A 27,811-nucleotide genomic window follows, 5' to 3' on the forward strand; every position below is an offset into this window, starting at 1 on the left:
GAGAGTGTATGTAGTACCGCTTCTCCAACATGTGGAAACATATGGAGTGTGGCGCCTCCTGGTGGCCACTGTCCCACCATGCATCAATTCTTCTGGTGGTCAGTGAGAGATTGTCATACACAAAGGTTGCAGATTCAAGTCCCTGCCCGTTTCCTCTGGCTAATATCACTGATTCACACTGTCAAAGGACAGAAAGTTAAACATATAAAGTGGTCCTTATGGCTCAATACCCTGCATTGTTTTTAAAATGGAATCAAGAAAATATGCTTCATGACTGAGAAAATACAAGCAAGAGCATTATGATGCTGAAATTATACTTTTATTTATTTTTTCACTATTAAAAAACAACAACAAAAGAAAACAATAACATCTCATTTGGACGTGACAGTTAACAGTTTGGTTAAAAGCTGGAGTCAATACTCTCTGGCATTATAAGGTTCTTCATAACTATTTCCAAAATCTTTTATCATATTTCATTTCTATCATCATGTATATATTACCTGTTCAATAAATAACATCAGGTTGATCACTATACAACTGGTGCATGACAAAAGCAAACAGTAAAATACTTCAAATGTAATAAATAAACAACAATGTCAATGCTTAGAATTGTACTGTTCCAGCTTTTGTTGTCATTGCTACAGTTACAAAAACATACCTTTGGTCTTTAACCATATATGTAGGTCTTACACTTACAGCTCCCGAAACATGTAAATAAGTGCAATATTGTCAGACACAAGGCTGGGATTTGTCTGAAACTGTTAAGTTTTGGCACTGACTCCAAAACTTCACATTTTACTCCAGTTCTGCAAGATCCTTCTGATACTATGTTGTGTCAAACTGACAAAGCAGATAACTATTCATCCCACAAAAATGTTCCCTTACAGGTCCAGTGTGTAGAGCTTAAGGGGGTGTATTGGCAGAAATTGAATATAACTATTATAACCATGTTTTAATTGGTATATCTGAAACTAGGAATCATTGTGTTTTTGCTACCTTAGCATGAGCCCTCAATATCTACATTATACATATATAATAACTAGATAGCAGACCCCAATGGGGCACCTTTTCCGTCCAATGGAGTTCATGCCTGGTGCATGCACCAAAAAATAAAAAAGTTCAGCTATAGTTGTGTTCTTAAATATAAGCAAGGAAAACCCAATTTTATTTTGAACCAAAATATTCACCATAACTTATTAAAACCCCCTCTCCTGAAAACGGAATGTTTTTTTTTATTTTTTAAATTTTTTTGCAACCTTTGCAAAGAAAAACAAAACAAAACATGGACCCGTGACCACGTGCGTTGATATGACTACAGCAGATTTAGCGAGGGCCCATTCACTGGACCTTGTGGGCGAGAAGTTTCAATTGGTTGCAATCTGCAACCTCACCACTAGATGCTACTAAATCCTACACACTGGACCTTTAACAGTTTTCTCATGATGTCAAACATATTTCAAAGCTGAATATTTCACACATTTTAAGATGCTTGAAGACTAACACTGATCCCAAATAGGCTTTCTTTATCCTCCAAGAATCCAATCCTGGTTAAAAATTTCCTTCATCGCAAAAGATTATCTGTGAGATTACCTTAATATAAAATATCCATAGTGCTTCTTGTCATGTGTACATCAACACAATATTAATGTTTTAAAACCAGCTCCTACAAAATACTTACAAAATAAAAGTTCCCTCTTCAATAAAAACAACACTGTATAAAAGCTTTTTGTTAACATACGCTACAGTAGATAACTTAACAGAGTGATGTCCAACACAGAAATGTGTCAAATAATTCGTTCGACACTGACAATAATAAAGCCTTTTTGTCACAGTGGCCAAGATCATCAGTGAAGCGTGCTCTCCTAGCACAGTACACATCGAAACACAAAGTAAACAAAATAAAACAAAGCGAAGAAAACTTATTGGAACTATGTAGCATATGCGTGCATATCTCATCTAACAAGCTAACAATAAGGCAGCAGATTTATCTAGTGCACATCATCATTTTGCTGTTGCATAACTGAGCTAATTCTACCTCTAGTATAAAAACTCTACTTGGCTACTTAATAATATAGGTTGGTCATTCACTGGTAAAAAGGGATAACACATAAAAGTCGATTGTGTCAAGCTAAAATACAGTCACTGTGAATCAAATATTTAACAAAGAGTAATCTTTTCAAAGTATGTTTTCCATTTAACATAACACACTAAGGTACATGATAAAAGTACTTGGACGGGATTTAACTGCATTTCATTTGTACAGCACGTATCAGACAGGCAGAACTTTTTTGTCATCATGGAGAGCTGCTGTAACATCTTTCAGCAACTGTCATTTTTCATATGGCTTTGCTTTATAGTACTGAGGACGTTGTCACATATGCACTCACTATCAGATTTACACTGAGAGCTTTTTAGTAAATGGTCGCACTGCATGTATGCACAGATTTGAGGTAACCAGGAGCGTGTCTCAAATGGCATACTTCCGTTAGTACACTTCAATGTAATACACTACGCACAGTACGGACTTCTTGCGTGGTGCACTAATTTCAAATTGCAAATTGCAGACGGATGGTGGAGTATTATTGCCAACATTTGACTGCAAACTCAACCCACACATAAACCAAACTTACACCACAACTTTAATGCTGAATATAATGTGCTGCTGTAGCTAGGAACATGTTAGCTAGCTAGCGAATGCTAACATTAGCCAGCAAGCTTATATTTGCACTCGCATCATTGTTTGTGGTACTAAATCATTACAGATCAACAAACATTAAAGTATTGATACTTAGTACAAACAACATGTATAACTAACAAGCCTGTTGACAAGTCAACAAAGCTGACAAGTTTGCTGTCACAAAGATGGTGCCCGTTGAGGGACAGAAGTGTCTATCATTCCACACTCAGCTTTTGGACTGTTTTAAGTGTGCCAGTAGTACAGTGCATTTTCCTGTACTATGCAGTGTCTCAAATTATGAAGTGTTTAGTACAGAAGTATGCAATTTGAGACACACTGCAGGCCACTCCAGTGCCTGACTGTAAACATGCTCTCAGATTTCTTATGTAACCTGGTTTCTCTTAGTAATGTGATTACCAAGATGCATTTAAAAGTACCAAGGATGATACGGTTGAAAGCAGAAGAAGCTTAAAAGTGAATCTTGTAATTAAAATAGTAGACTATACAATCTAGTATATCTTAATACAATACCAGACTGCCATATGTTCAAATGCTGATAGGGTTTTGATTGTTGTTATTCCTACTGTTTATACTGGCTGTGAACAGATTCTTCCTAATGTGAGAAGGCTCAAAGGGACAGTTCACCCTGATATTAACACTGCTTGGACGCTTTTGGCATTTACTCACTAACCGTCCACTTGGCCTGTAACAGTTTGCACTGACATTGTTTATTGTTTTACATGATTGTATTCAGGGGCGGAGCTAGACTCTCAGCACAGGGGGGCGGAGCTTTCTCATGGGGCTCTTGTGACCAACTCATTTTAAGATGAGCTTGTTTTGAAGAACACATAGCCTAAAGAAAACAGGTTGCCAGTCAAATTAAAATGTTTCAGCACCAAGGATGGCGCTGTGCTGATCTAACAGCCATCAGCACCATCATCAGACCAGCTGAATTTGCGTAAGCGTAGGTCAGTATGCACAAGGTATCAGCTGCTCAGTGATGGTATGCAGTTCAGAGCACACAGGAGCCCCACCAGTTCCTCCTTGGTCATTAACAGTGACCACCATTGTGTATAAGAGGAAGGCTGACAGGGGGCCCCTGCCCATTGGGGGCCCTGAGGCAGCCGTACCAATGGCAGCTCTGCTTACAATTGTATTTCTATCTTGATTTGCTTCTGATTGTTTGCTTGATATCTTTGATCAAGCTCGGTAGGGTGTTATTGTTTAAAAGTCATCACTGAAAATCCCTAAATCTATTACCCAAGTCTTAAATTAAGGTTTGAATGAAAAAATTCATGCAGTGGGCATGTTTTTGTTTTCAGAAAAGTGACAAAAATTGTTGGCCAGCGGTTTCAGAGGCTATTCTGACCATCCGACAAGTACTTCGTTGAAGTATACCTGTGCCTTCAGACTCCTAAAGCCATAACTTAGCTTTAGCTGAACTATGGAATGTGTTTCTGTACATAGTGTTGATTGTGGACTCTGTCCCTCATCTTTTACTGTCCAGACCCATAAGAAAAGGATCACTTCACAGCCAGTATGGAAAGCAGGAATTATTACCAATAGCTCTGTCAATGTACATATTACATCAGAGTAGGGTTTATAGATGATGACTTCATAGACAATCTCTCCTTCAAATACCATTTAGAAAGTCTCCACTTACATGTAGGCTTTCCACCCTAACCTAAATAATGTTTGAATCACATACCAGCAGGTATTTCTGGACTGTTCTGATAAAATACACAAAAAAAAAATGCTTGTAGTTAAAAAAGAAGTCCTCCCTTCAGAGGGCGTGAGACCTCATAAGATTAAGAGTATAGCTATAAGTCATAAATGTTCAAAATCTAGCACCAACCTTTGGTCATGGTCTCGTAGATTAATATATATGTAGACTTCTGCAGGCTGGTTTAATGGGTTTTCATTAAAGTCTTGAGTCTGCTCTGAAAAATCAAGCCTGCATTAAATGAGGGATTAAAGAAACACAACACAATCCTCTTCTTCTATAAAATATAGACAGGTTAAGGATATAGCTGCAACATTTGTAGGACAAGATTATTTTTTTTGCCTGGATCCGGGCAGATATGTCCAGGGATCTTTCCACGGTGGCCTCCATGCTTCATGTTACTATGGGGTCAAGATCAGATTAGGGTTTCTTGGTTGAAGACTTGGCCGTTGACTTAGCTGATGCTTTTGAAGGACTGCTCTGACATGGGGTGACCTTAAGATGGACGAAGAGCGAGGAGGGTGAAAGGCTGGAGCCATCCAGCTTGAGAAGTCGGACATGACGATAACCTGCAGAGATTAAGGAAAGAAGGTCAGGAGGGGAAACCGTGAACCTCAAACAAGTCTTTGATACAACCCCACACGCACCTGTGCGGAGACTCGTAAAAGGCAGGGTGTATTGTCCTAAGAAGTCATTGCTTGAGGTATAGTCATGGTCCTCCACCATGAAGCGAACCAGAGCCAGGTCAGGGACATGGACGGTAAAGTTGAAGGTACAGTCCCATCGTGGGTTAAAGCCTGAAACAAAGAAAAAAAACTTACTTACAGACTTATTCACACCAATTTGTGCAATTTTGCTCAGTTTTTCCGTTGACTACCACTTGGTAGAGTTTTTAACCACATCTCATGGTGTTAAAGGAATACTTTACCCCCTCAAATAACCATTTGTATGTCAACTACTCATGCCATGTTACGCTGAAATTGTGATGAAAACTTCTCGCATGCCTCCGTTGTGAATTAAGAATCCAAAAACTGCAAAAATTCTTGATGAATTAAAGTCATAAGGATCCAAGTTACAACAGCAAAACTATATCAAAACATCTGTTAACAAACTCTCACACAACTCAAGCAGTAAAAGCAAAGTCTCATTTATCCAGTCGTATGCTCAGTAATTCCCAAACTGACAGCTCTTTCTGACGAGGAACTGGACAGAAACTGAAACTTATCTCTGCTCTCTTCATTGCCAGATTCTGTTGACAAAAACAGTGATTTTACCTTGCAGAACACCGGAGCTGCTGGTCTAACACTGTCTCGATTGGTAGTTTGTTTGTGTATTATGTGACTTTGGTGAATCCAAACCAACCTTTGAAAACAAAAAAATCACACAGGAACACTAACTACCTGATCGAGGCAGTGTTACATCAGCAGCTCATGTGTTCAGTTACTGTATTTGTCAATGGAGTCTGGTGATGAAGAGAGCTTAGATGAGTTTCAGTTTCAATTCAGTTTTATATAGTAAGGTCTTAGCACAAATGCATGTGTTTGTGAGGTACTGAGCATACAACGGGATAAGTGTGACTTGGATGATACTACATGAGTTGTGTGAGTTTGTAAACAGATGTTTGGATTCTGTTTTGCTTTTGTTAAACTCAATTCTTTGTTCACCGTGGGGCATGTGAGAAAGAAAAAGTTTTACTCATGAATTCAATGTAACACGGGGTGAGTAACTGATATACAAATGGTTGGGGTGTAACAATACAGGTATATGCATTGAACCATTCGGAATGAGGCTTTTGGTTCAGTATGTATCGCAAACCAAAACATACAAACATATACAATTTAAATGGCCCTACCACCCCAAAATAGAACATTCTACTCCAGTGCGACACACTGGGAAGCAGCTACACTAAGCTAGCTTGTTGCAAGATGTTTAGTAACACCATGACCAGATTAGAAACAGAAGATCCTCCGATAACCTGCAGGTCCCATGCCTGCAGCCACTTTGGTTTTGCTTTAAATTATGAGGGTGATGGCGAGAGTGGTGGATAAAAAAACAACGGCATGTTGCAACTGCTACATGACAGTAGGTTACATCAGTTGGAATACTTTAAACATGTCAACTCATTTACAACGACATCACCTCAGTGTGTCAACTGTTGAAACTAGACAAAATCAAGGAGCAACACATGCTACAAGCTAACGCTATCCCTGTGGCATTTACACAGCCATTTCTGACTGATTCTGACAGAGCAAAGGACATCACAGCGACGATTGGTAACAAGTGGTCACTGGGGGAATAAGTCTCCCTTTAATTAGCTAAAATACTAACTGTCCGACTATCTAAAGCTGTGTAGACATTCCTAAATGTTGCTACTGAAGCCATTTAATTTGACAAAGGGTGTTGTGTTAATAGGGTAGGCATTTACCATTGTTGCTGACATGATCAGTTTTCTTCTTATTGTTGTCAATGGGAACACCATGTATCTCCACCCACACCTGAGGGTCCACAATTGAGCTGGGTTTGTCCCATTCTGGTTTAGGCAGCTGCTGAGCTGAAATAACCTGGAATAACAATAAAAGTCAAAGCTTTTTTTAATTGGAAAGAAGATCTTATTTTGTTCAGACGCTGATACACTCTTGTGGCATAGATTTCCGTCATGGGTCATGGTTGGATTCAAGATGCAGCTAATTACAACTCGCGATCCATTAAAATGAAAAACATCCATTCACCAAGCTTAAAATCCTTTTGTAATTCTTTGTTAAGGAAAATCATTATCTTTCCAATGCAAACTGACAGTGATGCAAATACTTTTGGACCTGCAGTTTCACCTACAGTATATTTGCTAATTGGAACTAATATAGGGCTGGTTTACAGCAGCGTCTTACCCGCACTGTGAGTAGGACAGGTCTGTGGCCTGTACCTCCACCAACATTCTCTGGGTTGAAGGTGGTGTCAGGGCGGCACATGAAGGGAGGCTTCAACACGTACCCACACTGATTATTCTGCAGGAACCTGCCTTGGTTTAGGTCCATCTGCTCACCAGGTGTCTGAAAATTTAAAGCAACTGGAGAAAAGCAAAACTGTGTTAGCAGATGCATCTACCACGATGTTAAGACCAATGGTTAGTGGAAGTATGGGTCGCACACAATTAGACAAAAGATAGGAAAGTAAGAACTATGAAGAATGTGTGTCTGCAGTCCTGTCACCAGAATAATATGCTAACATTGTAGGTTTCTGCAAACCACAGATATGTTACATTTGTTAGTTTTATATGTATAACACAGTTCAAATTACATTTATATGAGCTGAGTTTCTCATCAGGAGGAAGAGGGGATGGTGGAGGGTGTGACACCTAGGTAAGAAGGCTGCCAAGTAGTATAAAACAGATGTGGTTTAGTTTATGCGTAAAAGCCATTTGGTAAGGGTAAGGAAAACATGTGTTTTTGGCTTAAAATACCCGGTTGGATGCTGCAAACCTGGCTGGACATGCCCCTAACTCTTGTTGAAAAACACCTGCTTTTATTGCAACAAGCATAGCTGCCAGCCTAAGGGAGATGGTTGCCAAGGTGTTTGAAAAAAAGCAGGTGTTTTTTCAGCTATTCTTTAACAAGAGTTTGGAATATATCCAACCATGAACCATTCTTTGCAATCTGGAAATCCATCGGTAAAAAAAAAAAAAAAAAAAAAAAATTTACAATGTAATGTAAATTGCAGAATCTGTCTTGAGAGATTATGTTTGTGGTGACAAAAGGGTTTGGGACATGTCCAGCTGGATTTGTAGCAACAAACTCTTAAATACGGTTTGGGACATGGGGACATGGGAACATGTGTAAAGGATTTGTGGCAATAAAAAAGTGGGGACATGTCCAGCTGGGTTTGTAGCAATGAAATTGTGGTTTGTTTTATAGGAGTTCAGGACATGTTTCACTATGTTAGAAGTGGCAATCTGAGGTATTTTTTTAACCAAGAGTTTAGGACACATCATGCTAATTTGTGGCAACAAAAACATGTTTTTTTATTGAGAGTTTGGGATATATTCAGCTGTATTAATAATGACATAAGGAGGTATTTTTTAACAAGGGTTTGGGACATATCTAGCCAGATTTGTAGAGACAAAGTGTGTGTTTTTAAACAAGAACTGGGGACATGAGCAGCTGTGTTTGTAGCAAAAAACGTGTTTTTTAATGAGTTTTGGACATGTTAAGTCGTGTTTGTAGATAAAAAAAACGGGTAGTTTTTATTGACAGTTTCTGTGTATTTTTTTTTTTACAAGAGTTTGGGAGTTGTCCAGCTGGGTTTAAAGCAACAAAAGCTGGTATGTAAGCCAAAACATAATGATTTGTAATGCAATCTTGAACAAATGGCTTTTGTGCCTAAACTTAACCACACATTAACCAAATAATTTTCACAACATAAAATTGAGAATTGAGACGTAAAGTTTAAATTCATGAAACATACAAATGTGACATATCTGTGGTTTGCAGAAATGTACAGTGCCAACATTTATTCTGGCAATTCACCCTTTGCTAAGGCCCGCCCCCCTTAGTTACTGTTGCTAAGTCTGACAAACTTTCGGTTTCGGAGCTAGACTGGCATGGCGCTCCCACTGTTGCTAACTGCACTCCCTGGAGAAATACTCTCAATTTTTTTGGAAAAACAAAAAAGCGATTTCAGACAGAAGCAGACAGAAGGGTCTACAATATGCATTTTAAGGATAAATTCAGGATGTCGACACAGCAATGAAATCAAGGTAACAAAATAAAGGTTGAAGCTAAAGCCTACAGTTCACAGAGTAAAAGTCTCTGCGCACAATGCATTGACACGCACACAATATCAGCAAAGTTTCCCTGCTTCCCTTCACTGGTTCCTGTACAGCAGGGTCAGTCTTTTTTTCACTGTTATAATCATTAAAAAGCAAAAGCAGCATGTGTATACATTCAGTGGGCTATATCTTCAGTAGCTAGCTAGCTAACCCTACACTTTTCAGGGTTTGATTTTGGTTTTGGAACAGGAAAGAAACATATATCTCCTTCCAACCTCTCCAGGTAACGAGTATCATTAATACACAACGTGCCCCAGGCACAACATTTAGCTCCAAATCCACAAAACCAGCTTGAAAATGAAGGAAATCGGAAACAATTGCATTACAGTCAATGGAGCACGGGTGTGTTGTTGTCGGACCCTGGTCTGAGCCAGCCCAATACTACGTTATGATTGGCCAGTCTGCGTCCAGGGGCGGGACTTAGCGAAGGGTCAATTGGGTTGATGTCTGAGTAACAACTCTTGTTTTGTCAGCCTGCATCTCTTGTGAATAGAAGAAAATAAGCTCTCACCAATTTGACAGCCTCCATTCCACATCTCCTGAGGGTTGTAGTTGGAGGACTGGAGGCGCTGGCCTGAGGGGTAAATCCTGCTGAGCTGGTGGCTGTTGTGACGAACAAAATACATCCCTGGAGGGGACGGACAAGAAAAGTCCAATTAGTCTCGTGAGCTGAAGCAAGGCTCATTTTGCTTTTGTGCTTGTGCTGCCTGAACAAGATAGACTCAACAGCTAACTGTCAGTATACAACCAAATCTAAATGATCTGTGGGCAGCATGCAAACCTTTACTTTTAGAAAGTATGTTTAGTCACATGCACACATCATACCTGAGTCCTTAATGAGCCTGAGTGCTTCACTCTCGGAGAAAGAGGACAGGTCAGTTGCCGGGTGTTTGGCTGCTTGTTCAAAGCTTTTAAAGGGAACACTGCGGGTATACACCACCAGCTCGGACAGCTCTGGACTCAGTTTAGACAAACCTGGCTAAAAGGCACACACAAAAACCCATCACATCACACCAGCAATCAGTAAAAGCCACGGCTGCTAGGATAAAGGTGAGCTGTTGGTGTTGTACCCACCACCTTCTTGTCCTCTTTCTTTCTGCAGGATTTGCTGTCAGTGCAGCTGGCCTCCTCGTCTGAGGAGCTGAGATCTGAAGAGCTGGATGAGCACTCCACCACGCGCTCCCTCTTCCCCTTCACCAGGATTTTACCCTTAAGATCCTGCACACACAACCAGCACATTACAAACACTATACATGTACCATACCAACTGTGTTGAAGATGATACTAATAGTTAAACTATTTTTTATGATAAAAATACTCATACTTCATTACTGCCAGGGATGGGTTTACACTGGAGTTAGAAGAAAGCCCGGAAAGAGTGCCTTATGTGTCAGAATCAGATGCTGATGGCCACTGACCAAGCTGTCATATTTGACACCCTCGGAATGAGAATGAGCGGACGAAGCACTATGGTAAAGCACGAGTAACTGTCCCTGCAAGTACCTGGCTCCAGGCATGGTTACCCTAACCTCTTAACCCTCTACCAAGCACTGTGCTCACATCTAAGAAGTAATAACCAATCCCAGAGAAACAGCACCAGGCTTTGAGCGAATTCTACCAAACTGTGGAATTACAACTTCAGGGTCTATTATGTGATGCCATATGGCCCAAAAAGACTTTTTTTCCATAGACTTACATAATGAAAGAGACATTTGTAGATCAGTGGATAAATTCTGTTGAGCGACACAACCCCCACAAAATAACACTATCAGGATTTCACAATCGGGATTTGTTTCATCATTTTATCCCCATTCAAGCTAGGGATAAACCCGAAGTTAGGCGCTTGGCCAGCAAAAGTCTTCAGTGTGCCTGCTTTTTGGGCATAAGATCAAATCAAACTTTTTTGGCTTCATGCACCTGTAAGCATCTTTTATAGGAAAAAACAGGGCTCTGCCTCCAATGTTGTATCCAGTTCTCTTTATACATCCACAGTTATAATCCTTACTCTAAAGCCCTGTCTCCACCAAGCAGTCCAGTTCAGTTCAGTTCGGTATACATTTTTTGACCAATGGAACTGTTCCTTACTGTCTCCATTTTTGGTCACCCCTTTGTTGGGGTACCTAGCACACAGACCCAATACTAAAAGGTGGAGCTAGAAACACTGCAGTCTGTTGATTGGTCAATAGTGGGTAGTCACTCTTGCTCAGGGCTGAGTTGGTTTTGGAGCTTATGTAACCACTGTTCATACCGACTGCCGGCAACTTTTAAGGTGGAACATCTATTTGTAATGTTATTAAATGCATTAGTTGACAATGTGAATCCGTCAGCACACCTTAAATTTCAATATGACAACTTTGACCGTTCCATTAGTTTTTATTGTCTGTCTTTAATGACACTTTTTACACTACGAGTCACGTTCACCCATTCACACACACATTCACACACTGGTGGCCGAGGCTACCATACAAGGTGCCACCTGCTACTCAGTTTTAACACATTCACATACCGATGGAACAGCCATCGGGAGCAATTTGGGGTTCAGTATCTTGCTCAAGGATACTTCGACATGCAGCCTGGAGGAGCCCGGGATCAAACCGCTGATCGCTCTACTTCTGAGCCACAGCCGTCAACTGTCTAAAGGGTTACTTTTGGTTCCAAAGGTACCGTACCGAAAGTGTTCAGCAGAAACAGGGCTTAAGATACTGTCCTTTGCGAGGAGTAACCCTAGTCCTAACCCTTAAGGTCTGTGCTTCACTTCAGATCCAGCCACTCCCTCCTGCCCTGCAGTTTCCAGCCTTTTCCAAAACCTACCCTGCCCACATACTCACCTACGTCCCATTCCCTAATCAGCCTAGCAGTATATTTACCAGCCCATGTCCAGCTACACTTTGCCAGATTGTCATTGTTTCTTATGCCTTAGCTTCATAGCCCTCTGACCCCTAGCCTGTACCTGAACTTGATCTGTTCTCTGTTTTGACACATTGCCTGTTTCTGACCTGCTGACCTGTCATACCCCTCTTGGATTGGTTTGTTCAGACAAACCCTTGTGCCTCACATTCACACCCATGACACTTTGATCATGATTGCTACTAATATAATAATGTATGACAACAGTGAGTGTAAAATCCCCAACTCTGCAAATAATAAAATCACCTGAGTGTAATAACAGGCACCCACATGACAGTGGTCAGAAGGCAACACTATTGTGAAGGTGCCTCAAGGGAGTGTGATTACTGGGGCACAGATCATGAGTGCACACACTAACCGTTCCACACATTCTGATTACGAGGAAATGAAGAATAAGTGGGACACAGAGGAGCAGATGGCCCCAGATTTCCCATCTTACACAAACAGTTGTTCTCTCCTTTAATCCTAACAGTCGCTACCAAGACAGAGAAAGTGTTTACAAATCCTGCACAGACATAAATACAGAGAAATAAAAGTCTTGCCATCCAGTTGGAGAGAGTTTAGATATTAAAAAGTGTGCCAGAGTGAAGACCTTGCATAGGAATCTGACTGAGTCACTGGCTATTTTTAACCACATCCACATTCCACTGAAAAGTAGCAACTGCACTCCAAATATCTATCTGGACAAATCATTTAATCGTGTCAGGCAACTGCAAAGCCTGCCACAGTGTGGTTCCAGTGCATGCCAGCATGATCTGTGTCTCAATGAAAGATGTGATTAGTTTCACTAAATATAGTAGCTCTTATAGGGATTGATCTTTATCAGAATACGGAACAGTGTTTCCTTGCCTCTGGAGAAGGCAGGTTGTTAGGATCAAAATCATCAAGGGGCTTGGTGAGCAGTTTGTCTCCCAGGATGGATCGCAGGTTTTGAGCCATCACTGTCTGCTGCTCCACGGAGCAGTGGTTCTCCAGGGACAGGATCAGAGGATAAGGAGAGGCCTGCCAGAGAGGGATGATAGTGCACACTCAGGAAAAAAAGAATTTATTCTAAAGAGCAGAAAAAGGGAAGTCTACATAATTGTCAGTGTACACATAACTCTTAAACCATACAGATTTTTAGAAGTATATCATCTCTGTCCACACGAATTAATTAAAATAATTTAAGAACTAAACTTATAATTTTCATCTGTAGTGTATATCTCTGCATGATTGTGACCAAGGCAAATATTGTACGCCTCTATTTTTTTCCAGGTGACAAATCAAATGATTCTGATTCTGGTAAAATACTCACTTTGAAAGCGTAGTCGTTGATAGTCTCAATGACTTCGACAAAGGGCACTTTGGAGGTGAGTGTGTGTCCATGATAGATGACCGGCTCTCCTTTATCTCCATCCCAACAGTCCAGCTCCACACAGCGGCAGCCATGATTCAGGGCTCTGAGAGAAATATCATCATTAGGAATCTCCTGCAGATGACTGAGTGAGTAAAGGTGTAATTTAAGAGTTTGTAACTATTCTGTACGCTTTATCTCCTTCTGTTGGCGACTTGTACAGATTGCAACAACATCCAAAGACTAGCTGTACTCCTGTCTATGGCATGCATCCCTGTCAAAATGCATCGAGGCCTAACTGGCATCTTTTGAATATTTTATGAAGGATATTTTAGAAGATGTTCTTTCAGTGTAGCTTTATACTGGATTGTCCCTGTGCACAATGAACTCCATCTTTGGGATGTAGTCTGACCTCTATCATCTTCGTAGTATTTCCGTCTCATGTCACTCCCTTTGTACCCCCCTGGAAAGGCGTATCTCACAGTTTGAAAACCTGTGCTCTAAAAGCTTCCAGGGGGCATCCTTACTAGATACCAGAACCATCTTAGCTGACTTCTTGCGATGCAAAGAAGAGGTGGTTCTGTTCTGAGCTCCTTTTAGATGCACAAGCGCACATCCACACCAATACATTGTCGTGAAAAAAACTCTCTGTACACATGAGCATTTAAGCACCATTTTTGTCCATGCTAACAAGCCTGAAAACACATATCACATGACCATTCATGTACACTGGGCATGCGCATATTGATATCAACAGGAAGCAGATTGTCTACTCTACTGTTAGTTGCTCATTTACAGAAAATACTACGTAGATGGCGAAAAGTAAGACCACAGATTTATTTAATGACAAGGTGATGCTGTAGCTGAAAATAATACATGAGAATAAGGCATTCAAGTGGCGGAAAACAGATTGGGAGTCTTTGCAAAGCAAATACGGTGACATATCAGAGCAATACTGTGAGCATTATCCATCGCCAGAGGAAGCCATAGCAATGGGAAAGGAGTACCCACACAAGAAGGCTAAAATCACAAAAGGTATGTAGACCTAGCTATAATGTTTGACTTGACACGCTGTGACTGATAAGGCCCAATCGGGAAGAACGTGGGTGTCTGCATTATCATTTCCAAAAGCCTATCTTTACATCTGTCCAGAGTAAAACCCAACTTTGATGTTTTCCAACTAAAATGTGGGTTAGTAGTGTTTTCAAAGGTCCTACTATCATATTAGATTATTATTATATTATTATCCTATTAAACATGTTTTGTGAGGTTACAGTGACCTTTGAACATTGACCACCAAAATAAGATCAGTTCATCCTTGAGTCCAACTGAACCTTTGTGTCAAAGTTCCCTCAAGGTGTTCTTGAGATATTCCATTTACAAGAATGAGACGGATGGGGTCACAGTGACCTTGACCTTTGACCACCAAAATTTTATCAGTTTATCAGTGAGTTCAACTAGACGTTTGTGCCAAATTTGATGAGACCCACTCAAGGTGTTCTTAAGATATCGTAATCAGGAAAATGGGACTTACATACAACCCAAAAACATATGCCTCTAGCAACCCCTGTTACCAGCACTGAGGCATAAAAACATATAGTGACCATAGTGTGCACATTGTTTTACTTTTAACAGGAGTGTTAACTACTCTTATGTGACATACCTCCCCTGTAACATATTGCTAGACTGCACTTGTCTGTGATTGTAAAAATAATAATGATGTGATTGGGATGTATGTCTGCATACATCCCAAATGCATCCTATAAAATCAAACAAAACAAGGATGACTGAGCTATCTGGTTTGTTTTAGCTGCTGATAAATTAGCTTTACCTAGCAAATTACAAAGCAAAACATACCACATTGGCATGTTCATTCAGAAAATGTTTCAAAGGGCTTATATACATGTATTGTACTGTATGTGTGGGGTGCTGTTCATTCTTACCGAATGTACGGCTCTGTGCTGCTGCTCCCAGTCAGCTGGTCCTTAGTGAGGTAGGTGTTGTGGGACGAGGAGATGAAGTAGTGGGCCAGTGGGTGATTCATGTCTTGGTAAACCCTTGCATGGTCCGGGTTAAACACACAGTTCTCCTTAGACAGCATGTACATGGTAAAGCCATTGGGGGTCATGAACTGGTTCTTCTGGGCTGTACTAGGCAAAAGCACCAACACACGTCAATAAAGGAGGGGAATTATTTTATAGTGAGTAAACTGGTAGTCATAGTGTAGTTTGTAAAATACCATTCATTTTTAACAGTTTAAGCTCTATGATGTGTTTTTGGGACATACAGTGTAAAGCTGATATGATAGCATGTTTTCGAATAAAAAAGATATAAAGCATGTTTTTTCTTATTTTTGGAGGCAGTCATCCCTATCTTGCCTGCAACTAGTTAAAAATGCAGTAGTGAGTATCCGTGGCCTGGAAGAATTGATTTTAAGATTCTTTTAATTGTTTCTAACTCACTGCTTAGACGGGGACCAGCTTACATCTCTGATCACCTGAAGGCCCACAAACATCAAACCAACACCAAATTCTATTGGCAAGGAAGGATGACTGTTGCAACGCTTCACGTCACCTGTGTCTTGTAAAAATAGTTGTACATGAACACACCAGAAAGAAAGGCACGACTAACACGTATGTTCAGTGCCTACGTGAGAGGAAATAACTCTCCATACTAGCAGGCAGCAGCGGTTTGTATTTGTCATTCAAAAAGGGAAACTGGAAGCCAGTGAGAACTGATTCAAGACGCTAGTTAGCCAGTTAGCACATTAATAACACAATCTGATGTTGAAAGAACAAAATATATTTGCTGTTTCTGCTGGGGAAACAGATGTCACTGACATTAACTGACGACCAGCTGTTGGCTTGATGCGTCAATGCTTTTAGTCCCTGTGCTATGGCCAGACTCCTCAGATCCTCTACATCAAATTCTAAAGGTGTCCAAACTGTTTTTCATTGTTGACTGTGATACAATTTACCTCTCACTGTCAGTTTGTCCCCATCTAATCCCATCCTTTCCAACTCATTTGAAATTGATTTTTTGGCAAGCTGATATGGTTATTGTGAGAGCCCAATATTCACTCTCCTTTTAGCTCTGTTTTGGTCCTCACCAAATCCTGAGAAAAGCTGAACAGCTGCTGGATGCTCTGTGTGTAACATCTAGTCACTAACTTTGCTGGTCTCCCATTCGGTGCTGGGCAGGTAGCGAATGGTCTAATGGATTTATCAGAACCATTTTGCTGAACACACACCAAATAAATGTTGGTACTTTGCAAAATATTGTTACTTAGCACCGTACCCCACTCATTAAGTTCATAGGTGAGGATGAGGCTTTGGGCATGGATGAGTGAAGCATCCTCCCCCTGGTCCTTCAAGAAATCCCTCAGGTCCACAGTGGAAAGTACACAGCCGTTTGCAGAGTAGCGGATAAACACAGCATCCAGCTCTGGTCTCCGTAACAACTCCCTGCAGAACACTTCAATCTCCCCGTGGTCCAGACGACCGTCGGCAGACTGGTCACATTTCTATTAGAGAAACAGAGTAAAACGCAGATGATCACTCTTTGTTTAGTTTTTCAGGCTGTTCTCTAATTATCCAAGTGACACACTGTCATTGGAGGTCTGTTGTTAGTTATGTCAAATGAGTTTATAAATCATTTTGAATTACTGATGGAAATCCCAGACATGGGGCCAGTGTTTTTAAGTATGTATGGGTGTGCTACCTGAAAGAGGCTCCTGGCATACTGGTCACTCAGGTCAATGTTGATCATCTGCAGCAGTGTCTGGACTTCGTCATAGCTCATCTTATCATCATGGTTCTGGTCAGCCCGACTCAGGTAAGCATGAATCCAGGTGACACACAAACATAGTCAAGGAAGCAGCAAGAGCAGAAATGTACAGTTTTTGGTGGTGTTTGATCAATATGGAGTGTGAAGAACAGAAGTAATAATTATACTAATTCTGCCTATGGATATTTTGTGTTGGTGTCCTGGTGTTTTTTTTTAAAACATTTCCTTCAAAAAACATGAATTACCGCCTAATGGTTGTATGCTTAGAGTTACATCCATGTCTGTGAAAACACGGATGTTTCACACACATCTTCCCCCCAGCAGCTAAGAGGATCTATACAATCAGCACGGTTTCAAGGTGGGCACCCAAGATAAGTGTCACCAATTCAGTGTATTTTTGAATACACGGTATAATGTCATTCTTTTATCCTATTAGACATTTGAGTGAAATGTCATAATTAGCGCATTAATTTTTGAGTTATGGCTCAAAGTATGTTTTGTGAGATCACAGTGATCTATTCTTATCAGTTCGTTCTTGAGTCCAAGTTGATGTTTGTGCCAAATTTGAGGAAACTCCCTCAAAGCCTTCTTGAGGTATCGCATTGAAAAGAATGAGACAGAGGAGCTCTTCTGTGTGGAGTTTGCATGTTCTCCCCATGTCAGCGTGGGTTTCCTCTGGGTACTCCGGCTTCCTCCCACAGTCCAAAGTCATTAAATTCAATTCAATTCAAAGCACTTTATTCATCCCCAGGGGGCAATTAAAAGGGCAGGGGGTGACATGCAGGTTAATTGATGACTCTAAATTGTCCGTAGGTGTAAATGTGAGTATGAATGGTTTTCTGTCTCTACGTGTCAGCCATGTGATAGTCTAGTGACCTGTCCAGAGTGTACCCTGCCTCTTGCCCAATGTCAGCTGGGATATGCTCCAGCCAGTGGTTACAGAAAATGAATCAATAAAGTACTGTATGAGACAGACGAGGTCACAGTGCCCCTGACCTTTGACCACCAAAATCTAATGAGATGTATATATCTACTTATACATCTAATGAGATGTATAAGTAGATATATGATTGTTCTTGACACTGTTGTCTCTGCATATACAGTGTAGAGAGCTCTACAATTCTAAATGAATGACAACAAGGATATTGATCAAGTTTCTCCTTCTGGGTCATGTTTTCCACCCTCCCCTGCAGGGTTCTGATTCCACGGGCCCAATGCTGAGCCTCCTCCTGGCTCTGGCAGAGGAGATCCAGGCTCTTGCGGGGCCCTTTGAAGACCACCGTCAAACACCGCTCCTCAGGTACCGAGCCAGCCATCTGCCGTAACATCTCCGACTGGCAACCCTCACGAACACACTCCACTTCCATGACAGAGACTGAGGATGTGTGAGGGGAACAGAGAGGAAAGAGAGAAGTAAGTAAAGTGTAAGTATTGCCAAATTAATAATCCATCCTGATAGTCATTCCAAGAGGAACTTGTAAGTGCTTTGTTGTTTTTATTGATTTCTTTCTCAGTTTTCTGAGGTATTGTTTCATATTGGTGAGCTTGGACAGAAAATTCTGGACATATAAAGGAGACCACAGCAAGAAACATGGTAATTAAGAAGCACTTCTTGTAAGAGCAACCTTTGCAAATGACAAACTATCAAGGATAGAGAGGAGACAAATGTGCCACAGATCTGGAGGGCTGAAAGAGCTAAATGAGATAATGGAGCATATGCGGTCAGGACTGTGTAGAAACAAGGTTTATGGTGCTTTCCTCTATGAGGTCATTGCTGCTTTAGAGAGGTGAGGTCAGAAAACAGGTTCTCACCCGAGTTCCCTAAAAAAATAAGCTTTGAGGAAATAATTGCAATAAAGCGAGTGCACTGAAGAAGTATATATGACATACTTATGTCCTGTCGTCATCACCTAGGGGAGCTGCGTCTCCCTATACTTGACATTGGTTTGTAGATGGACTCATCCAACCTCTTGTATCCCCTCTCTCTCATCCTCTCGGAAAATAATTTAGAAGTGTTGGAGGTTTTTTGACTCTTTATAAAGTTGTCTCGTTCTCTGCATTGTTCATACTGAAACCTACACTGCACATTTTATACCACTTGACAACTTCATTGCTAACAGCCACCGTCACTCCCTCTGCCATTCCACCAAACACACACATTATGCACTGTGGAGCCATGAGTGTGAAGGCAAATGGGACTCCAAAGCACTGCTCATTGGTTTACAATATAAATACAATAACTGACAGAAAACTGACAGGATATATGATGTTCATGTTACAAAGTCATCTACCGGAAATGTGCGCTTGCATGTATTTGATTGGCCATTGTAGCACCTTGCTGGAAGTCTCATTGTGTTGCAGTAAAAGCTGAGCCAGGTATAACTTGTGCAGTGGCACTCCTACAGTATAAACAGAGTCCCGTTTCCACCAGCACTTTCAATATAGTACCTTTGGAACCAAAAATAACCCTTCTGGCATGGTACCTAGCCCCTAGGTCCGTTTAGTGTTTCCACTGCAAACAGTACTCTTAAATGTGGGCGGGGTTGCGTCCAGCACTCACTGTATTTCCGCTTCACCGGTGACACACAGGGAAGTCTGCACCTCATTTATTGTCCACAGAATGGGATTGCAAGCCAACATATTCAGTACAAAATAAAACAGGCTGAAGTGAGAGCCTCTCTCAATGGGATATTTAAAAAAAAGGGTTTGTGCATTTAGTCCTTTTCAGGCAGACGCAGGGATTTGGTGTTGCCATAGCCCACAGGAACGCTGATCCATGACACTTTTTTTGAGGATTAGAATCTATGCAGTTCACATAATCCGGCCAAAATTAATATATATCTCAAGACACTTGAAGATCCACTCATTACTAAAGGTGTATGTAGTCTAAGAGAGACAATATAAACTAATGGAATGGTCAAAGTTGTCATATTGAATTTTAAGATGTGCTGATGGATTCACATCGTCAACTCATGCATTGAGTAACATTACAAGTTAATGTTCCACCCTAGAAGTTACCAGAAGTAGGCCCAGTGTATTAAATTATTTTTTTACAGCTCTGCCAGAGGCAGCGAAACATCATTTCATTTTATAGTTATAGTTTACTAATATATGTAAGACTTGCCACGGTATGAACAGTGGTTACACACCCTTCAAAACCAGCCACAACTCAGCCCTGAGCAAGAGTGACTGTCTGCTATTGACTAATCATGGGACTGTAGTGTTTCCAGCTCCAGCTTTTACTACCAGATCTGTGTGCAAGGTACCCCAACAGAGGGGTGACCAAAAATAGGGTCTGTTAGGAATAGTTCCATTGGTACCATCCACAACTTTTCACAGTGGAAACAGAAAAAATACGTACTGAACTGAACTGAACTGAACTGAACTGAACTGAACTGAACTGTACTGTTTGGTGGAAATAGGGTTTTTATCTACAGTCTATGGTCACATCCAGCACTACCCACATTCAGCACAAATATCACCTTGGCAGGTGATGGTCACTCGCCTGCTTTTGCTCCGGTGTGTCCGTGCCCTCAGGCAGCTGCATTTAACAAAGTCAGCAAACAGCCTCATCTTTGTTAGTCATTTTGTCATCCACAGCATAAAACCCAAAATACTGCCACACACTGCTTCTCAAGAAGCTTCGGTGTTGTTTTTATCTGATCAGTACAGCTTGGCTCACTCATGTACTTCTCCATTTTTATTGATTATCCTAGGTTAATGATTGGTCAAAAGGTCAAGCTTAAAGTGATTTTTAAGAGCTCTCCCTGCTGGACCACAAGGCAAACTACTTGAAACGGTCAGCTGCATACAGATTTTGAAATTTGACTTCAACTAAAACACACATATATATATATATATATATATATATATATATATGTTATATATATTATTTTTTTTCCCATGTTTGAACAGAAGTTCAAATTTTGAATAAAAAGTGACAGCCCAAGCTGAGGGAAAAGGAAGAGGAGGGGATCGAGTCAGAGGGCTGGGTTGTGATAAAAAGGAGCTAATTTCATAAGACGTGCAGTCCAACCACATTAAAAGGCAATAGCAAAAGCTATCATGAGAGGCTGGCGGTCATAGGGTGTTGAGACATAATATTGTTTAAATCTGAGGATAATTGTTCACATTTTCAGGCAGCTTTTCCTGAAAAGCATTCATACAGGGTTGTAACTGGTCAAAGCGACAGGAATGGTTGTGTCAAGAATGAAAAAAGAGAACTATAGAGAGAAGCTCAAGCCCAGCTTACATCTTATTTTCATACTATTTTTAAATTTTATACATTCAAACCCACGTCATGCCAACTGTGTGGAGAAGAAAAGCATGCAGTGTGTACAACCCTGTATAACATGAAAATTTAAAATTATGAAACATTATGAAAGATGTAGATCAGACATGTTTTTGGATATGAGTAAATATTGCAACGCTGACCTTTCAAAGAAGGTCCAACAACTCCACCACTGGTGGAAAACTGTAAAAAAAAAAAAAATCCTATTTGGATGCAAAGATGCAAAATGACAATGGCAAATCAGGCTTAACTCTTTCCCTCTCNACGCTGACCTTTCAAAGAAGGTCCAACAACTCCACCACTGGTGGAAAACTGTAAAAAAAAAAAAATCCTATTTGGATGCAAAGATGCAAAATGACAATGGCAAATCAGGCTTAACTCTTTCCCTCTCTGAAATGAACTGAGCATCACTTCCTTCCAACACGGTTTAGCTTACAACCAATACACAAGTGCCAGGATTGTCTTTTACCTAAATTTGACATGTTGGCAGTATTCTGTTGATGCTTCTCTGGAAACTAAGATGTGAGGGATATGTGATAGGAATGAAACAAGGGATCAGGAGCACAATGGGAGCATTGACTTCCATTGACTGCTTTGTCCCATTTTATGTGCATAGTCATGAAACACAATCTACAATACCTCTGGTGTTTGATAAAAAAAAAAATAAAAAAAAATGGAAATTTAAGAATAAACTTAAATTGTGATTTGGACATCTTATTTCTGAGTGTGAGACTGTATCTCCCCTCTCTCTGAAAACTGGCTTTTCAACTTTGAGTGTGGCTGTTTCAAACGGCGAACACTCTGATGAAGTAGTTCTTTTATAGCACAACCCGACCCACACATCACCAGAGGAGAAATATTGTGAGAAAAGGGAACCTTTGGACTCTTATAGAGCTCCTTCACTACAGTGCATCTTCATTGAATAAATGCATTATGCAATCAGCTGCAGCTTTTGATCTTTCTATTTGTGACATTCACTTTACAGGCTCAGACTCACATTTTGTAACACAAATTCATAGGGCACTTAGTTTCCATCTCTCATCCTCTGCATTATCAGTTAACAGTACTTTAGTAGTTTTAGTAAATGCATCATTATCAGGGCTGTCAACATAATGCATCGATTTTGATTAATTAATCACAGAAAAAATAACACTTTAAAAAAATTATCGCTGATTAATTGCATTCCATGGTGACCTTTGACCTGCTGCATCATTGAAGGCCACAGTGGCCTTGTCACATGATGGGGGCAGACAAGACGACGCTGCTCGGCCCGGTAAATAAAACATGTTCATTTAAGAAACGCCCAGGTGGAACTGTTGATAGGAGCACCGCTCTCTGCGATTTTTTGCATTAAGGATTTTTGTACTATCGCAGTACTTTAAGAATGAAATATTACATATGGATTTTGCTTTGTGGCACATGTACAGACTACATTCAAGCACCACGGGCAGCTCAGGTCTCACTTTCTTTTTCATGCTTTTATTCTATACCTAGGCCTCTGTGTAAAGTGTGTTTAAGGTAATCATTTTGGTCATTCACTTTGTATTGACACACATCTGAGCAGCATGCGAGGAGAAGACAAAAATAAATTGTATTTATTCATTTATCAACTTTTGTTTGACTAGTCTTGCCCATTAACTAGAGACTTTCCAGTTTTTCTGTGTATATATGCACTGCTTATATTTGTCACACTACTTTCTACAATAAACTATATTTGCTGTGTTAAAGTTAGATTTCAGTTTAGATTTCATGCAGTATCCACACACACTTCTTCTGCTGCATGTCAACAGGAAATCATGGTTGCAGGGTACAAGGCTCCAAAACATGTTGGGTTGTAATCTGGGTAGCCCTGAATGCTGAAATACCAGCTTGTACTTTATTTCTGCGTGACACTAAATGTGTATGGACACAGTGCCAGAGCTGGCTTGGCAACTAATAACACTCACAACAGTGCTGCACTGTTGATTCTAATTCCTACTAAATTTAGACACAACTTCAGTGGAGAGGTGAGCTGCGTGTCACACACAGGTTTCCACAAGTGTTTCCCTCACTAACAGAGCTGTTTGTGTGTTATGTTCAACCTTGTTTGTTCATCCAGCACACTCTGACGCTCATTTCCATATGACTTCACCATTATGTGTACTTTAATAATAACATCACACTGTCTAATGGATTTGAATCAACCAAATTAAACATCACTATTGACCAAATGTCAGCTGGTGTTTGTCGATCTCTATTTGGCTGTGGTTTCAATAGAAACTACACTCACAGACTAACGGCAAAGCTCTGTGCAGTATGTGTATCTGACAATACATAGACAGCTGTATTTATGACGTGTATAAAAGTGTCTGAAAGTCTCTCTCACTTCTGAAACCAAACCTACACTCTTGACAAGACAGCCTGATTATTAAAGGGATTAGAAACACAAATTTTTGCCCTCAGCTGATGTCCATGTGGAGGCCATAACCTGGGATTCGGTGTATTACACTTATTTATTTTTAAAGGCTGGCAGCTGCTGCACTAGACCACCCTGTTAGAGCAAACACATTTGATGTAAAATGAGGGGGATAAATTACTCAGTGCAGCTAACGGGCTTCCACTTTCTCATATCCACGTGCCAGGTCCAATTAAATCTATAGCAGTTTTCAGAAGCAGGTATGGATCAGAGATGAGTACAGACAATTCAGCTGACATGAAGACATAAACAAGCACAGGAATTTTACTTTAGCTTGTGAGTTTCGGATTAAAAGAAGGAATTATTGTCTTATTTGGAATTCAGAGGTTAACTGATAGATAGGAGACACACATCTACAATGATCCAGGGTGTTATAAAAGCATGAGATGCAAGACACACACACATACACACACTCAAACCTGCACACCAAACACACACTGTGCCACATCATAAGCAAACCTAGTCTTGTGGCAATTAGAGGCCTTGTACTGTAGTTGGGAAGCTAACCTAGTGGTTGAGTCGTATGGTAACTATATAGCACCAAACCACAGGATCCAGGGCCGACTCCCATCAGCATATAATGTCCTATAATCTCACTGTTTGAACTACGGCAAGATGGGCTGCCATCTTAGGCTGAAAATAGTTGAGCTCTATAATCAAGGCACTGTGTGCGATCCTCAGATAGGGGAAAAGAGGGATGGTAGCTGTGTGAGCGAGTCTATGTCTGCACTAAGCAGTAAGTAGCATTTAAAGTTAACAAAAATAGATGGTGTATATCCATGTTCACCTTACACGCCCAGTGAGAGCACTGAGCTTTTCTGGCAAAGGAAAGGCCTGCTTGTTACCAATTATCATTCGGAGAAGTTCTTAACCTCTGGGTGGGGTCGGGTAGGTTCACTGAAATAGTCCTGTGTATGCGAGTCAGTAGGGCAGGGCATGAACATGGCCAGGGATTACTGCTATATATGCTAAACTCTGCATTCATGACCTTAATTCTAGTGTAACAATAACATGTGTTTCTGTCATGACTCAACTTTTGCATTGGGTTTACATGCTAAGAAGCTTGTAGCTTGAAGCAGCTTTCATTAAATCATTTTAATACTCTTCTGTTAATTTTGATTAACATGTCACCCATTTTTCATAACCTTTAATCTTTAAATCTAATTTAAAACTAGAATTGCTGCCTCACAGTCTGCCAACCAGTCAAGCGGCTCTTTAAGTTTAAATCCATGTCTGTGAAAACATGGATGCATAGTATACTCATAACATTATGATGTCACAGTGAAGTTGACCTTTGACCTTTTGGATATAAAATGTCATTATATATCCTATTAGACATTTGTGCGAAATTTTGTCATAAATAGCTAATAAGTTCTTGAGTTATGGCCAAAAACATGTTTTGTGAGGTCACAGTGACCTTGACCTTTGACCTTCAACAACCAAATTCTGTTCTGTTCATTCTTGAGTCCAAGTTAAGGGCTTCTTGAGATATTGTGCTCATGAGAATGAGACGGACGTATGGTCACACTGACCTTAACCTTTGACCTTCAAAATCTAATCAGTTCCTTGTTATGTTCAAATTGATGTTTGGTTAAATCTGAAGAAATTCCCTCGGGGTGTTCTTGAGATAACACATTTACGAGAATGAAATGGATGCAAGGTCACAGTGACCTTTGACCTTTGACCACCATATTCTTATCATTCATGCTTTATTCAAAGTCGATGTTTGTGCCTAACTTTAAAGAATTCCCTCAAAAATGAAATGGATGCAAAGCTTACTGTTACTTTTTGCCCAACTTGGAAAAAAAAAAATCCCTCAAGGTGTTCTCGAAACATTCTGTTCATAAGAATCAGATTAATAAGGTCACAGTGACCTTGTCCTTTGTCCCACAGAATATAATCAGTTCAATTTTGCGTTGTAAAAAGTTCTTGTTTTGTGATGTCAGAAGTGATTGTGATAAGAACACACTTCTGGAGACAATAAGCTGAAACTGTGACAGGATGGCAGGATTCTGACCAAACCACACATATACTCAGTCAAATTTACTGTACCTATATCATCACAACTGTGAACAGCAGAGCACCTAATGTGTTGTCAGTGGAAGTACCACGTCTACAAATTTTACTGAAGTCTCCCATGGTGACTCATGCGAAGTAATGATAGTTAACCAATACTGTAACCATAGGCTTGTTGTCACAAGAGCAGTGTAAGCATCACTTTAACAGGCAATTTGTTTAGAAATTTCAAAATGTGTTATGGTTTGCTTAGTTATACTAGAATGAGTAATAAGAACTAATTTTAAGTACAAGTTGTGATAAATACATGTTTTAGTTTAACAATGTGAAGCACACATGACAGACAGCGTATGGTAGACAGGGGGTGGTTGGCTCACAGCTATTATCTGCCCCTTTGAAGGTCACAGAGACAAAAATGTAAGGTCAAGATGTTTGCATTCTTGACCTGCACTACTATGTTTAAACATCTGAAAGCCACTAACGTGCTTGGTGAGGGTAACATTTCAGTTTTATAGTCTGAAAAGTAAAGAAATGACTAAGTGAATTATAGATTGAGATATTGGAAATGTGTTAATTCTAGTTGATAGACAAAGGAGTCAGCTACATTTTGACTTTAAATTCTGTGATGAGTGATTGTAACTGACTAACATAATTTTGTTACAAAGTTGGGTTAAATGTGATGAGTTGGTTAGAACACTAATCTTGGGGTTGACTTGCAACTTTCACAGTAACAGCTGTAACTATGATTGTATTTAGAGAGATTAAAACTATTTTGAAAGATTAAAAACAATGTTTATATTACTTATAAATTACTTTAAAATGTTTGGTTTTAAAAATGGGCAGATATTAAATTAAATGTTCATGTTTTCTGGTTCTTGATTTCATGAAATGTTTAAATAGTTTTTATTGATTGCTTTGTTTTTGTGAGTATAGCATTTTAACATTGTTCCAACTAGGGCTGCCCATTAACGGTCGACCAAATGTTAGTCAAACAGAAAGGTCATTTCATTGGTTGCTTAGTCGCCGAAAAAACAACAACACACAAATGGAAAAATTTCTTCGGAGGTGCACCTTGTCAAAATAAATCAAAACCTATATGACTGGACCATGTGGAAATTTAATTTGAAAGGACAGACACAGGAAGTGGACACGCTCAGCAGTCAGACAGGAGTCAATTTAATTTACAGGGCTGGTACCTGTGATTGTTACACAGGCTAGTTAATAACACGTCGGACAGAAAATCCAAAGTTAGGGATCATTTTGAGAAGGTGAATGACAAACCCAAGGTGATATGTAAACTCTGCAGGCAAACTTTTACCTATCATTCATCAACTACAATCGTGATGTATCATCTGAAACATGGAAGTAGCTGCATGCCTAGAGGTGGAGCAGGTCGTTCACCAATTGGAAGATCGGCAGTTTGATCCCCGGCTCCTCCAGCCTACATGTCGAAGTATCCTTGAGCAAGATACTAAACCCCAAATTGCTCCAGATGGCTGTTCCATCGGTGTACTGAGTAGCAGGTGGCACCTTAATGGTAGCCTCGACTAGTGCCACTAGTATATGAATGTGTGTGTGAATGGGTGAATGTGACTTGTAGTGTAAAAAGTGCTTCGAGTGGTCAAATGACTAGAAAGGTGCTGTACGTGTGCAAGTCCATTTACCATTTACCTGAGAACAATCATTACTGCTTTGCCAAGAGTGTAATTAACAGGCGGCTCGCTCAGTGTGTGACGTGCACTTGTAGATAAAATATAGGCCTATATTAATTAAGGTTCATTAGTACGGTTTTGTATTTCTC

The 27,811-nt window shown here is 40.2% G+C and overlaps 1 protein-coding gene across 1 annotated transcript in view; it reads right to left on the reverse strand.

Annotated features, from left to right (window-relative positions):
• Window positions 1–303: 303 nt before the first annotated feature.
• The window catches only part of LOC126399930 (1-phosphatidylinositol 4,5-bisphosphate phosphodiesterase delta-3-A-like), a 43,201-nt gene continuing 15,693 nt past the window's right edge, over window positions 304–27,811 (reverse strand). The window contains exons 4-16 of the mRNA XM_050060276.1: window positions 18,395–18,623; window positions 17,183–17,312; window positions 16,760–16,985; window positions 15,406–15,607; window positions 13,424–13,568; window positions 12,979–13,131; window positions 10,297–10,440; window positions 10,048–10,201; window positions 9,734–9,850; window positions 7,286–7,464; window positions 6,826–6,961; window positions 5,048–5,197; window positions 304–4,969 (exon numbers count right to left, since the gene is read on the reverse strand). Of these exons, the coding sequence (XP_049916233.1) occupies window positions 4,821–4,969; window positions 5,048–5,197; window positions 6,826–6,961; window positions 7,286–7,464; window positions 9,734–9,850; window positions 10,048–10,201; window positions 10,297–10,440; window positions 12,979–13,131; window positions 13,424–13,568; window positions 15,406–15,607; window positions 16,760–16,985; window positions 17,183–17,312; window positions 18,395–18,623 (2,114 nt within the window). The 3' untranslated portion in view covers window positions 304–4,820. The remainder of the gene's footprint in view (window positions 4,970–5,047; window positions 5,198–6,825; window positions 6,962–7,285; window positions 7,465–9,733; window positions 9,851–10,047; window positions 10,202–10,296; window positions 10,441–12,978; window positions 13,132–13,423; window positions 13,569–15,405; window positions 15,608–16,759; window positions 16,986–17,182; window positions 17,313–18,394; window positions 18,624–27,811) is intronic.

The sequence above is a fragment of the Epinephelus moara genome, chromosome 13 (genome assembly GCF_006386435.1).
Source record: "Epinephelus moara isolate mb chromosome 13, YSFRI_EMoa_1.0, whole genome shotgun sequence".
NCBI classification, from domain to species: domain Eukaryota; kingdom Metazoa; phylum Chordata; class Actinopteri; order Perciformes; family Serranidae; genus Epinephelus; species Epinephelus moara.